At 45.8% G+C, this 14,222-nt stretch overlaps 1 protein-coding gene across 2 annotated transcripts in view; it reads left to right on the top strand.

Annotated features, from left to right (window-relative positions):
• The window catches only part of LOC144491690 (sodium-coupled neutral amino acid transporter 3-like), a 171,815-nt gene that overhangs the window by 80,974 nt on the left and 76,619 nt on the right, over positions 1 to 14,222 (top strand). For both annotated transcript variants that reach the window (XM_078209873.1, XM_078209872.1), the window contains exon 5: positions 13,442 to 13,515. In XM_078209873.1, the coding sequence (XP_078065999.1) occupies positions 13,442 to 13,515 (74 nt within the window). The remainder of the gene's footprint in view (positions 1 to 13,441; positions 13,516 to 14,222) is intronic.

The raw sequence follows: 14,222 nt of genomic DNA, 5'->3' as shown, positions 1-14,222 counted from the left end.
CTAGGGGATTTTCACAGTAACTTCATTGCAGTGCTAATGCACGCCTTCTTGTGACACTAATAAATAAAACTTTAAAACTGCTGACTGTGGGACTTGCTATGTGTAGATTGCCTGCTGCATTTGACCACATGTCAGCAGTGATTATATTTCAGAAGTATTGCATTGGATGTAGAGTATTTAAAGACATCCTGGATTCTCCTGAAGACACGAAAGGCACTTTGTCCTTACCTTTCCCGTTTGATCTTTCCGAAAATCCATCCTTTACCAAAATCAACCCACCGAACCTGAACTTTGACTAACCTAATCTCTTTCAGTAATGCTTACATAAACACTTTGGAATATTTTATCTACATGAAAGACACAGGGCAGGAATTTCCAACCGCACTTGCTCCAAGACCGGAAAATCCCGCCCGAGGTCAACGGAGCTTTGCATGGACCTGTCCCGCCTGCTACGATTCCCATGGTGGGCAGGACGGGAAAATTCTGCCCACAATACTGGTTGTTGTTGAGAATGTGAATTAATATCTTACCTGAGATACCACAATAACCATAAAAGATTTGGCACATTTATATGAAGAAATGGATTGACAGAGTAGTCACTCTAATTTTGAAATCTTGCATATTTTAATGTCATTGTTTTACCTGAATCCAAGAGTAATGATAATTCTAATCAGTGGCATCAATAAATATTTGAAGTTTTGACAAGCAATTCATTGTTAATCAGCTCACATGCCCATATTTGGATGAGGGACACTTTGGAATGGGTAGATCAGTTGGTAAATTGAGCATATGTTATCTTGCATCACATATTGAAAGCAGAGATGGATGGTTGTGCAGTTGCTTGGCACATGAAAATGCCAGTGTAGTGACTGTAAAGTGGCAGGATCCTGATTTGAGGCTATAATTATGCACCAGAGAAGTTCTCTACCCCTCCAGAGATGGTGTTGGACAGGACATGCAGAGTCTGAGCCAGAGGCTTCAATCCACAAAGTGAGAGAGAAGGTCACTCTACAATCCTTTCCTGGCAGCCGTAGAGCAGCTTTTGGCAGCAGTCTGGGACGGCGGGTTAGTCACCTGCCTACCCTCTTGACTGAGCAGCACAGATGGTGACAGAAGGGAGAAAATAAAAAGTCAAAACTAAAATTGGAGATGCACGAATGTTCAAGGATGCTTGCAGTTGATGTCAAGAAAGGAAGGGAGACATCGAAAACTCTCCGCTTACCACTTAATTCACCGGGCGGCACGGTGGCCCACTGGTTAGCACTGCTGCCTCACAGCGCCAGGAAACCGGGTTCGATTCCCAGCTTGGGTCAGTGTCTGTGCGGAGTCTGCACGTTCTCCTCGTGTCTGCGTGGGTTTCCTCCAGGTGCTCTGGTTTCCTCCCACAGTCCGGAAGACCTGCTGGTTAGGTGCATTGGCCATACTAAATTCTCCCTCGGTGTACCCGAACAGGCTCCAGAGTGTGGCGACTGGAGGATTTTCACAGTAACTTCATTGCAGTGTTAATGTAAGCCTACTTGTGACACTAATAAATAAACTTCAACTTAATTTCTCCATTTTAGATCTTTCTTTCCATTTGATCAATGCATTGACCTAAAGCACCCTGCTCCCATTATTGCACAAATTGGCAGCAAGATTTAAGTGGCCTTGTGTAATATGTCCTCAGAGGTACATAGAACATAGAACAGTACAGCACAGAACAGGCCCTTCGGCCCACGATGTTGTGCCGACCTTCATCTGAAACCAAGATCAAGCTATCCCACTCCCTACCATCCTGGTGTGCTCCATGTGCCTATCCAATAACCGCTTAAATGTTCCTAAAGTGTCTGACTCCACTATCACTGCAGGCAGTCCATTCCACACCCCAACCACTCTCTGCGTGAAGAACCTACCTCTGATATCCTTCCTATATCTCCCACCATGAACCCTATAGTTATGCCCCCTTGTAATAGCTCCATCCACCCGAGGAAATAGTCTTTGAACGTTCACTCGATCTATCCCCTTCATCATTTTATAAACCTCTATTAAGTCTCCCCTCAATCTCCTCCACTCCAGAGAGAACAGCCCCAGCTCCCTCAACCTTTCCTCATAAGACCTACCCTCCAAACCAGGCAGCATCCTGGTAAATCTCCTCTGTCCCTTCACCAAAATCCCTTTATTTACAAGTCTAACCAAGCATACAGAGTGTTTTCAGTTAGCAGTCTGCACTCAGAATCCCAGAGGAACTGACACGCCTGGTTAAGTACAAAGCAAGAGGCTCCCTGATTGTCCCATCAATTTTGGCCCTTAATCACAGAGTTCATATTCTAACAGGCCCACCCCAATTGCCTGATTAAAGTCATTACACCTCGCCAGCTTGATGCTCACCAATGCCCAAGTGGGACCCAGGGGAATCGACAACCACAAACTATTAGCTGATCAACAGTAAGAAAAAAGAAACACTTCCATGATAACAGCATCTTTCCCAACCACTGGACGTCTCAAAGCATTTTACAGACAATGATGTACTTTTTGAAGTGTGGCCACTGTCGTAGTTTAGGAAACGCAACAGCCAAACTGTGCACAGCAAGCTTCCACGGCAGCAATGCGATAGTAACCAGCTAATCTGTTTTCTCATTATGTTGGTTGAGGCATAAATATTGGCCAGGAGACCCAAGATAATTCCCCTGCTCCTCTTCAAACGAGTGCCATGGGATCTCCGCCTGAACCTCTAGTCTCATCCTCTGACGGTGCAGTAGTCCCTCAGTACTGCACTGGAGCGTCAGCCTTAATTTTTGCGCTCAGCAAGTGGGACAGCATCGTGACTAGTGGGGCACCGCAAGAATCAGTGCTTAGGCCCCAGCTATTCACAACCTATTTCAATATGTGGGGATCAATTGTAATATTTCCAAGTTTGCTACGGACATAAATCTAGGTGGGAATGTGGATTTCAAGTGGATTTAGACAGGCTTAGTGAGTGGACAAGAACATGACAACTGGATTATAATGTGGAAATGTGAAGTTTTCCACTTTGGTAGGAAAAACAGAAATGCAGACTAGGTGAGAGATTGGGAAGTGCTGATTTCCAAAGGAACCTGTGTGTTATTCTTCATGAGTCACTGAAGTTAACATGCAGGGGCAGCAATTAGGAAGGCAAATGGTAATATGGCCTTTATTGTACATGAATAAAGAGACCTTGTATAAGCATCAGTACGAACCCAGATCCCTGGTGCTGTGCGGCAGCAGTGCTGTGCCACTGTGCCACCCCATTAAGGAAGGAGCTACTTACCATAGACAATGTAGCGAAGGTTCAGCAGACTGTTTCCTGGGATTGCCCTATGAGGAGAGATTGAAGAGAGTAGGCCTGTATTCACTAGAGTTTAGAAGAATGAGAAGTCATCTCATTCAAACGTACACAATTCTTACAGAGTTTGACAGAGTAGATACAGGAAAGATGTTTCCCTTGGCTGGTGGGTGGGGTTCTCGAACCAGGGGACACAGTCTCAGAATACGAGATAAGCCATGTAAGACGGAGATGAGGAGGAATTTCTTTATTCACAGGGTGGTAAACCTTTGAATTCTCTACCCAAAGAGGGCTATGGAAGCTCAATCATTGAATATGTTCAAGGCAGAGAATCACAGAGATTTTGTTTTTTTCATTCGATTTATTATTGTCACATATATTGGTAAACAGTGAAAAGTATTGTTTCCTGCTGTTTGTAATATATATCAATGATTTGGAGGAAAATGTAACTGGTTTGATTAGTAAGTTTGCGGACGACACAAAGGTTGGTGGATTTGCGGACAGCGATGAGGACCATCAGAGGATACAACAGGATATAGATCAGTTGGAGACTTGGGCTGAGAGATGGCAGATAGAGTTTAATCCAGACAAATGTGAGGTAATCATTTTGGAAGGTCTAATACAGATAGGAAATATACAGTAAATGGCAGAACCCTTAAGAGTATTGATAGGCAAAGGGATCTGGGTGTACAGGTACACAGGTCACTGAAAGTGGCAATGCAGGTGGAGAAGGTAGTCAAGAAGGCATACGGCATGCTTGCCTTCATCGGCCGGGGCATTGAGTTTAAAAATTGGCAAGTCATGTTGCAACTTTATAGAACCGTAGTTTGGCCGCACTTGGAGTCTCGTGTTCAATTCTGGTCGCCACACTACCAGAAGGATGTGAAGGCTTTGGAGAGGGTACAGAAAGATTTACCAGGATGTTGCCTGGTATGGAGGGCATTAGCTATGAGGAGAGGTTGGAGAAACTTGGTTTGTTCTCACTGGAACGACGGAGGTTGAGGGGCAATCTGATAGAAGTCTACAAGATTATGAGGGGCATGGACAGAGTGGATAGTCAGAAGCTTTTTCTCAGGGTGGAAGAGTCAATTATTAGGGGGCATAGGTTTAAGATGCGAGGGGCAAGGTTTAAAGGAGATGTACGAGGCAAGTTTTTTACACAGAGGGTGGTGGGTGCCTGGAACTCGCTGCCGGGGGAGGTAGTGGAAGCAGATACGATAGTGAGTTTTAAGGGGCGTCTGGACAAATACGTGAATAGGATGGGAATGGAGGGATATGGTCCCGGAAGGGTAGGGGGTTTTAGTTCAGTCGGGCAGCATGGTCAGTGCAGACGTGGAGGGCCAAAGGGCCTGTTCCTGTGCTGTAATTTTCTTTGTTCTTTGTTCTATGCATGCTATACAGACGGTATTAAAGGCATCAAGGGATATGGGGATAGCGTGGGTAAATGGTATTGAGCTGGATGATCAGTCACAACCTAGTCACATGGAGCAGCAGGCTTGAGAGGCAGAATGGCATACTCCTGTTCTTATTTCCTATGTTTCTAACACTGATCCATGCAGTCACAGCCTGCAAGTTCCTGCAGGCAAGCCGACAGCAGTGAAAAGAAATCGAGTTTCATTGGTAATGTGGGTCTCTGAGCGGGATAAAAATACATTGCTGAGGTTGCCAATGGCAAGGATGTCTTGTTGCACAGAGGGAAATTGTTTCCACCTGGTCCTCTTTTTTTTTTGGAAAAAAAAACTTACCCTCAGTTGTGTCTACGTGTTTGGCTTGTGCTGGTGTGTGTCTGTGATAGAAATAGGCAGAGACTCAAACAAAATATTGAACCACGTCATGAAGTCTGAGCTGACGTCCTCGTTCAGTCATCCTGCAGAGTGCAACTCTCTTTAAATAAGAGCAGTGATTAATCAGGTGGAAGGGGGCGAGAGTGCCTTCAGTCTCAGGGTCCTTGCCAGCAGCGCATATCAACGCTCAAATCTTATCCTCATATTTTGCAAATGCCTTCACTTTCCCCCTCATCCGCAGTCTAACCTTGAAGTTCCCCCACAAATCTGCGACAGAGTGCTTGAGAACCCCAGTATTTGCTGATGTTTGTACAGCAGATGTCCATTTGTATGTGTTGGTGTGAACAAAGGGACGGAAAGTGCCAGAACGTGCAGATGTTGCCTCAGGTGATGGATTATGGGCACTGTTAGAACCACCGCAAATACAAAATAAGTTTATATGTCCAGAAAACAAAACTTCTAACGCAGAGAGATTTACTGGCTCGAATCGGCAGTACAAATTCTCTGTTTGGGCAGTACAATCAGTTAACAGTCACATAAAGTAATCGGTTTTGTATAGTTTAATAACTCACTTTAGAAAATATTATTTGGGTGACAAGACACCTCCGCCCCATCCCTACCCGCTCCATTTTCTTCCTCAATGTTTACCTGTTAAAGTCCTGTTCCTAGCCTGTGAAGTCGACATTTGAGGAAGTTTGTGGCTGAGATCAAAATCAAGCCTGGGTTCCATGCTAAATAAGCAAAGACCTCAGTTTCCCGGTCATGTCACACCCAGCACAGATCACGTCGGGTGGCGTGGGGCGGAGAATCGTGGGCGAGGGGCCCAGTATGTTTACTGCTGGCACAAACCCCCGTTGGGATTCTCCCAGCCACTGCATCCGGACATAATCCTGCCCAGTGAGGGTGGGGACCAGATTGGTATAGTTTCAAGCCAGATTCTCCCTACTCCCGGGATTCTCCGACCCTTGGACACAGCCGGAACCTGGTGAGAATCCCCTTCACAGCGCCAGGGACCTGGGTTCAATTCCCGGCTTGGGCCACTGTCTGTGCGGAGTCTGCACGTTCTCCTCGTGTCTGCGTGGGTTTCCTCCGGGTGCTCCGGTTTCCTCCCACAGTCCGAAAGACGTACTGGTTAGGTGCATTGGCCATGCTAAATTCTCCCTCAGTGTACCCGAACAGGCGCCGGAGTGTGACAACTGGGGGATTTTCACAGTAACTTCATTGCAGTGTTAATGTAAGCCTATTTGTGACACTAATAAATAAACTTTAAACTTACTGGTCTCCACAAATGGAAACCAGACGTGATGGCCACGCCAGGGGACTCGGAGCCATTGAAGCCCCAGGGTGGTCAGAGACATGGCTGGGCAGTGCCAGCTGGCAGAGGCATTTATTGTCTATTCCTCAAATTAGTGTTGAGACACCTTTTTAAATTGTTGCAATGCCTGAGGCGGAAGTGTTCCCGTAGTGCTGTTCGGAAGGAAGTTCCAGGTTTTTAATCCAGTAACAATGAAGGGACGGAGTTATGGGCTGGATTTTTGTTTGTGGGACCCAATCCCACTGTTGGGAGGAACCTACACATTCTGGAGCCAGGATCCAGAGGGCAATCTTCAAGGAGGCTGATCAAGTGGTCGCCTGCAAGGGACCCTGTCCAATTAAGCACAGTGGATAGGTGGGCTCCTGGAGCTCTAAGCCCCCCAGCACCGAGAGATGAGCAGCCGCACTGTCAGTGGTGGGAGCAGTTGAGGTCGGAAGGGGAAGAGAGGATCCCACAAGATGGATGCTTTGTAGAGCATTTACACATTCTTAGCATCAGTGGCCACAGCTGCCAGGCCATCATAGTTGAGGGGGCGGCATCTGAACACATTCCTTAATAGACTCTTTAGTTGATCTAATTAACTGCTCACTACTTGTGGTAAGTTAACCATCACCCCCATAAGGAATGAGAGGGAAAGGTTCAGTGGAGATGTGCGGGGGAGGTTTTTTACACAGAGGGTGGTGGGGGCCTGGAATGCACTGCCAAGCGAGGTGGTTGAAGCAGTTACGTTCGCCACATTCAAGACTTATCTGGATAGACATATGAATAAACGGGAAATAGAGGGATATAAGCGGTTGGTCTAGATAGGTAAACATGATTGGTACAGGCTTGTAGGGCCAAAGGGCCTGTTCCTGTGCTGTACAGTTCTTTGTTCCTTGTTCTTTGTTGAGACCAGAAGTATCATGTTCACTGATAATTGCACAGATTTCAGTACAGATCACAACTCCTCAAATACAAACAGGGGGCAGGAGTTGGCCATTCAGCCCCTTGTTCCTGCTAGGCCATTTAATAAGATCATGACTGATCTGATGGTAACCTCAAATCTGCACTCCCAATTAACTTATCGCCCCCTTACTTTTCAAAAATTGATCCACCTCTGCTTTAGAAATGTTCAAAGACTCTGGCCGTGATTGCAGGTTCACATCCTATTTCTCATCTCTCCCGATCTTAGCAGCACTGGATATCCGCCGCGATCAGCCTCTCGTCCAATTCTGGTGCCAGGCTGAATAATTTATTGAAGTATATTTAAAACAGCATTAACATTGATTTAATGAACCTGGGACGCAATCGTCTGGGCTGACTTGCCATTGTGGCCTCACCGGATGGGGGGAGGGGGAGCGCGATCGGTCTGGGCAGTGGGGGAACCGGGGGGGGGTGGCGATATATCCAGGTGGTGTGGGGCTTGCGATCAGCCATGGGCCCCCGTGATAGCTATAGGGGGCTGAGTTGCCCTCGAGCCCCCTAACCCTACGCACTTGCCATGGCCAGTCCATTGAGCCTACACATCTTGGGAAACTAACTCCAGCACCGTTGCTCCAAGCACAATTGGAGTTTAATCACAGATCAACCAAGATCTCATTGAATGAGTGACCGGGTTTGAGGGGCTAACGGGCCTCCTTCAATTCCTACGTTCCTACATTCCTACATTCTAAATCACTCTAAGCTACATGGTGCTTTGCTGTGCAGCAAGTGTGAATTTACCCCAGGGGACACAAATGCAGCACACACAGGTACATGCATGACTGCATGTCAATCTTAAAGAGACTACACAGTAAAATACTCCAGCTGTGCACAGCAAACAGAAGTTAGAGGGTGCAATGTTCCTAATTTAAGCTTGATTACCCATCCCCCATCCTTCCAATGCAAACGTAAGCTGTGCATGTACAGCAGTAATTGCTAACTTATACTCTGCACACCAGATCTGCACTCTCTCCCCTCCTTCTCTATGTACGGTATGCTTTGTATAGCGTGCAAGAGACGATGCTTTTCACTGGAGAGAAAACGCTGGAAAATCTCAGCAGGTCTGGCAGCATCTGTAAGGAGAGAAAAGAGCTGACGTTTCAAGTCCAGATGACCCTTTGTCAAAGCTTTGACAAAGGCTCATCTGGACTTGAAACGCCAGCTCTTTTCTCTCCTTACAGATGCTGCCAGACCTGCTGAGATTTTCCAGCGTTTTCTCTTTTGGTTTCAGATTCCAACATCCACAGTATTTTGCTTTAATACTTTTCACTGTGTACTAATACATGTGACAATAATAAATCAAATCAAATCAAGATCATTGATACTGAGGAGAATTTAGGATTCAGACTGGCGGGTGCACTGCAAAACCCAATTCATTGTTACTCGTCAATAATAGCCAGAGTTACTGGGCAGGACTAACTAATAGAGACTAATGGAAACAGAGGGGTGGATTTATACATCAAGGAGTTAATATACAGAGCAGCTTGCACAGCCATATGAGTCCAAACCTGTCTCAATCACCTTGAAACTTTCTTCCGTGTCCTGAATTTAAGAAACATTTTGTAATATTTTGATTTGATTTATTATTGTCACATGTATTAGTATGCAGTGAAAAGTATTGTTTCTTGCGCGCTATACAGACAGCATACCGTCCATAGAGAAGGAAAGGAGAGAGTGCAGAATGTAGTGTTACAGTCATAGCTAGGGTGTAGCGAAAGATCAACTTAGTGCGAGCAATCAAAGTATTTACCAGAGAAAGGGATTGGAGGACCTGTGTTTGCAACTGGAATGTTATGAATGTGATTTGACAGATTTGAGAATGTGTATGTATTACTGAAAGTGAATACAAACTCTGTCATCACAAAGACAGTCTGCCTGGGTTCTCACATTTCAGCTTCTCTAACATGGTGTCAACATAACCTACCACATGAGTTCATGCCACATGCATAAATCCGATTTTATAGAGGACACAAATATCGGATATGATTGAGTTGCACACCGCATGAAATATTTTGTAGTGCTCTTTTCTTCAAAAGTCGAGATGGAAATTCTCAGCATCTTAAGTCTGCTGGGATTTAATTCCTCACTTTAGCTCTTTGACTAAAGAAGGAGGATTTAATGACTGTTCCTCCTTCATTAATCCATGGCACTAATTCTCCCAGATGTTGCAGTCAATTTGTCCTGGTGGCACACACTGTGCTGTTCTGTACCTCATGCTTTGACAAACGTGAGTCGAACAGCAGAGCGGCAATAAGTGTGGGGTCGGCCTTGTTGTGGCAGGGATGGGGGGGGCGGATTCAGACTTGTACACTGATCTGCTTAGGAGCTGGATGATAAAATGGCAGCGCGGTTGATTAATGGGTGATCATTAAACCTCCTTAAAATGGCAAGCGGGTCTAAATTTACACAGGGCACCCGGATTAAAAAAGGAAGAGTTGGAATAATCTTACACCCTCTTAATGGCATGATCACGCAGCAAGCAATTGGCCAAAGTTCAGTCACAAACTGGCAGTTTCACTCCGAGAACACTGGTGTGAGAAATATATTAGGCAGCTGCCGTGGGGGAACGCTATTGTGAAATTGAGGCTGAGATACATTAGTGAGAGAGGAGGGGTGCCAACACTCCAGGATTGTCTGGGAGTTAGAGATTAATCCTTAACTAAAACTCAAATGGTGGATTGGTTAAAAAATTATATTTTTTCACCTAGTTATTTAAAACAAATTGAATGAGGCGGCGGAAGGGCTCACTCAATGCGAGTATGATGTGATAAAATCTCCAACGCACACTCGTTCAGAGTTGGCAACCTGATGAAGGAGCACAGAGCCTTGCCTCGGGAGTGTTTTCTCCACTCACAGAATGCTAAGGATTGCAAAATGTTCCATTCCCTTGTCCTGCCGAGGGCAAAATTCACACACACTGAAACCCCCCCTCCCCCGAAAGGGTCGAAATTAAAATTTCACACAGCATTGAAAAGAAAAAAAGTGTTTTAACAAGCGGGGCGGTGGGAGGAGGGAAAGCTGCTGTTGGAATGTGCTGGTGTCTAAAATTATTACAAATATGTTCCTACACTGAAGGAGTGTTTTTTTTTCCTCTGTGAGAAACAAGGCTTTTGTCAATGGAACTATTTTTGGCAATCGCCCTTGTACCAGGCATTAGAATACCCTGATTTGTATGTTTAGCAGCCACCATGTTACAGACAGTACAGTTACTTGTCCCATAATTTGTGAAACATTTCATCACTGCTTCTTTGGGAAGGAGGGGGGGAAGCGAGAACAATTTTTTTTTTTTACAAATTCTATTCTTTCTTAAACTGTAAGGCTGCTAAAACAGGCCATTGTTGTCACTCTTTGTTATAAAAGTTGCATTTATTTTGCTCTCCCCCCAGTTTTCAATGGATGAATGAACTGTGCTGCGAAAGTCCAAATTCAGTTCATTATTTTGTGATGTTTGTGCTCAGCACAGGACAGTTAAGCCCCTGACTGCTCCCTGCCAGAGCAAGTTAGCTAGTGCTACTCCTCCCCCTCCCCTCCCCTCCCCACCTTCTCTCTCCATACCCCTGCTGAGTGAGAGTATGAGTTTTAACAACACCAGGTTAAAGTCCAACAGGTTTATTTGGTAGCAAATGCCATTAGCTTTCGGAGCGCTGCTCCTTCGTCAGATGGAGTGGAAATCTGCTCTCAAACAGGGCACAGAGACACAAAATCAAGTTACAGAATACTGATTAGAATGCAAATTTCTACAGCCAACCAGGTCTTAAAGATACAGACAATGTGAGTGGAGGGAGCATTGAGCACAGGTTAAAGAGATGTGTATTGTCTCCAGACAGGACAGCCAGTGAGATTCTGCAAGTCCAGGAGGCAAGCTGTGGGGGTTACTGATAGTGTGACATAAACCCAACATCCCGGTTTAGGCCGTCCTCATGTATGCGGAACTTGGCTATCAGTTTCTGCTCAGCGACTCTGCGCTGTCGTGTGTCGTGAAGGCCGCCTTGGAGAACGCTTACCCGAAGATCAGTATTCTGTAACTTGATTTTGTGTCTCTGTGCCCTGTTTGAGAGCAGATTTCCACTCCATCTGATGAAGGAGCAGCGCTCCGAAAGCTAATGGCATTTGCTACCAAATAAACCTGTTGAACTTTAACCTGGTGTTGCTAAAACTCTTACTGTGTTTACCCCAGTCCAACGCCGGCATCTCCACATCACGAGAGTATTGGAGGCAGATGCAAACAATTACCTATCTGGGTCTGTGGATTCTATGGGTATCCCTGGTAGGGATTCTATGATTCTATGGGTCTGTGCTCAATGCAGTTTAGAAGGATGAGGGAGGATCTAAATGAAACTTACAGAATACGGAAAGGCCTGGGTAGAGTGAATGTGGGGAAGGTGTTTCCATTAGTAGGAGGGACTAGGATTCGAGGGCACAGCCTCAGAGTAAAGGGACGGTGCTTTAGAACCGAGATGAGGAGGAATTTCTTCAGGTGGTGAATCTGTGGAATTCATTGCCACAGAGGGCTGTGGAGGCCAGGTCATTGAGTGTATTTAAGACAGAGATAGATAGATTCTTGATTGGTAAGGGGATCAAAGGTTCATCATAGAATCCCTACAGTGCAGAAGGAGGCCATTTGGCTCTTCGAGTCTGCACCAACCACAATCCCACCCAGGCCCTATTCCCATAACCCCACATATTTACCCTGCTAATCCCCTGACACCAGGGTCAATTTAGCATGGCCAATCAACCTAAACCGCACATCTTCAGAGTGTGGGAGGAAACCGGAGCACCCAGAGGAAACACACGCAGACACGGGGAGAATGTGCAGACTCCACACAGACAGTGACCCGAGGACAGAATTGAACCTGGGTCCCTGGCACTGTGAGGCAGCAGCACTCACCACTGTGCCACTGTGCCACCCTTAATAGTTATGGGGAAAAAGCGGGAGAATGGAGTTGAGAAACATATCAGCCATGACGGAAAGGTGAGCAGACTTGAAGAGTTGAATGGTCTAATTCTGCTCTTCTATCTTATGGTCTTATCTTGCTGGGAGTGGATACATCTCAGTAAGTTTTGATACGGAGTGAAGCTTTAATCTGTGGTGCCTCGAAAAAAAGGAGGTCATTTTTAAAATCGGATTCTTGCAGGATCAAAGAACAAAGAACAAAGAAAATTACAGCACAGGAACAGGCCCTTCGGCCCTCCAAGCCTGCACTGACCATGCTGCCCATCTTAACTAAAACCCCCTACGCTTCCGGGGGACATATCCCACTATTCCCATCTCATTCATGTACTTGTCAAGTTGCAACATTGATTGAACAGCCTGCCCAATATTAGTGTCCAGTGAATTTAATGAGAATAAAATCGAGCAGGGTGTAAAACCAGCGTTTGGCCCAAGCCCAATAGTTTCCTGGGTGGGTAGGGTTAAAATTACCCCCTACGTCTTCCAACCACTGGAGAGCATTCCTTGCTGCATGAGCCTGATACTTTCCCATATCCTTTCTGAGCAAGATTGACAGCACAGAACTTGGGGCTGTGCTAAGTTAGCTGATCCCAGCAGCAGGGCTGTCACAGCTAGCCCTGGAAACGATGGAGGAAGATGTACTTCAAGGCATGTTTCTCACCCTGATTGTCACCCACTGCCCCTGTCAGCTAAGCCCATGGCTGCAGTTGTTGGGGCGGTAACAGGAGACGGTGATAACCCTCCACAGATTTAGCAGCCAAAAGAGAGCTCGCATTGGAATGGGAGTTTCCTTATGTGTCTTCCTGATCTCGAGTGACCGTCTCACATCCTCCTCCTGAATCTTCTCCGAGTTTTTGGAGAGGCTTACAATTCAAAAACAGATTGAAGGATGGGCCAGCACAAAATGGAGTTTCCGGTGTGTTTGAGTGATCAGTCATTATTGACATGGTTTATGAGGGGCAAACTCAACAAGAAACACAATCGAAAATCAGACACCATACTGGACAAAATACAATTCTCTTGTTGAATAGAATATTACTTAGAATATTAAATCTCTGGGCAGAAATTGAGAAACTGGTAGTTAGTAGTTTAATTCGAACGGTGCACAGATGATTTGGAAATGATCCTTTTCTGCTGTTTTCTTTCAGCTTTCTGTTAACAACTGTGGCCTTACTCTCGTCCTATTCCATCCACTTGCTTCTGAAAGCTTCTGGAGTGGTTGGTAAGTGACTTCGCATGGCCCCTCTCAATGTTTCACTTTATCCGAGCGGGAATGAATCACACACCTTTAATTTACTTTACTTTGATTTGATTTGATTTGTTATTGTCACATCATAGAAATCATAGAAACCCTACAGTGCAGAAGGAGGCCATTCGGCCCATCGAGTCTGCACCGACCACAATCCCACCCAGGTCCTACCCCCACATATTTACCCGCTAATCCCTCTAACCTATGCATCTCAGGACTCTAAGGGGCAATTTTTAACCTGACCAATCAACCTAGCCCGCACATCTTTGGACTGTGGGAGGAAACCGGAGCACCCGGAGAAAACCCACGCAGACACGAGGAGAATGTGCAAACTCCACACAGACAGTGACCCGAGCTGGGAATCGAACCCAGGACCCTGGAGCTGTGAAGCAGCAGTGCTAACCACTGTGCTACCGTGCCGCCCTACATGTATTAGCATACAGTGAAAAGTATTGTTTCTTGCACGCTATACAAACAAAGCATACCGTTCATAGAGAAGGACAGGAGCCAGTGCAGAATGTAGTGTTACAGTCATAGCTAGGGTGCAGAGAAAGATCAACTTAATGCAAGGTAAGTCCATTCAAAGGTCTGATGGCAGCAGGGAAGAAGCTGTTCTTGAGTCAGTTGGTACATGGCTTCAGACTTTTGTATCTTTTTCCCGACGGAAGAAGGTGGAAGAG

The sequence above is a fragment of the Mustelus asterias genome, chromosome 3, assembly GCF_964213995.1.
Source record: "Mustelus asterias chromosome 3, sMusAst1.hap1.1, whole genome shotgun sequence".
Classification (NCBI taxonomy): Eukaryota; Metazoa; Chordata; class Chondrichthyes; order Carcharhiniformes; family Triakidae; genus Mustelus; species Mustelus asterias.
Note: the sequence above shows the minus strand (reverse complement) of the source record. Positions and strands in the feature narration are given on the sequence as shown.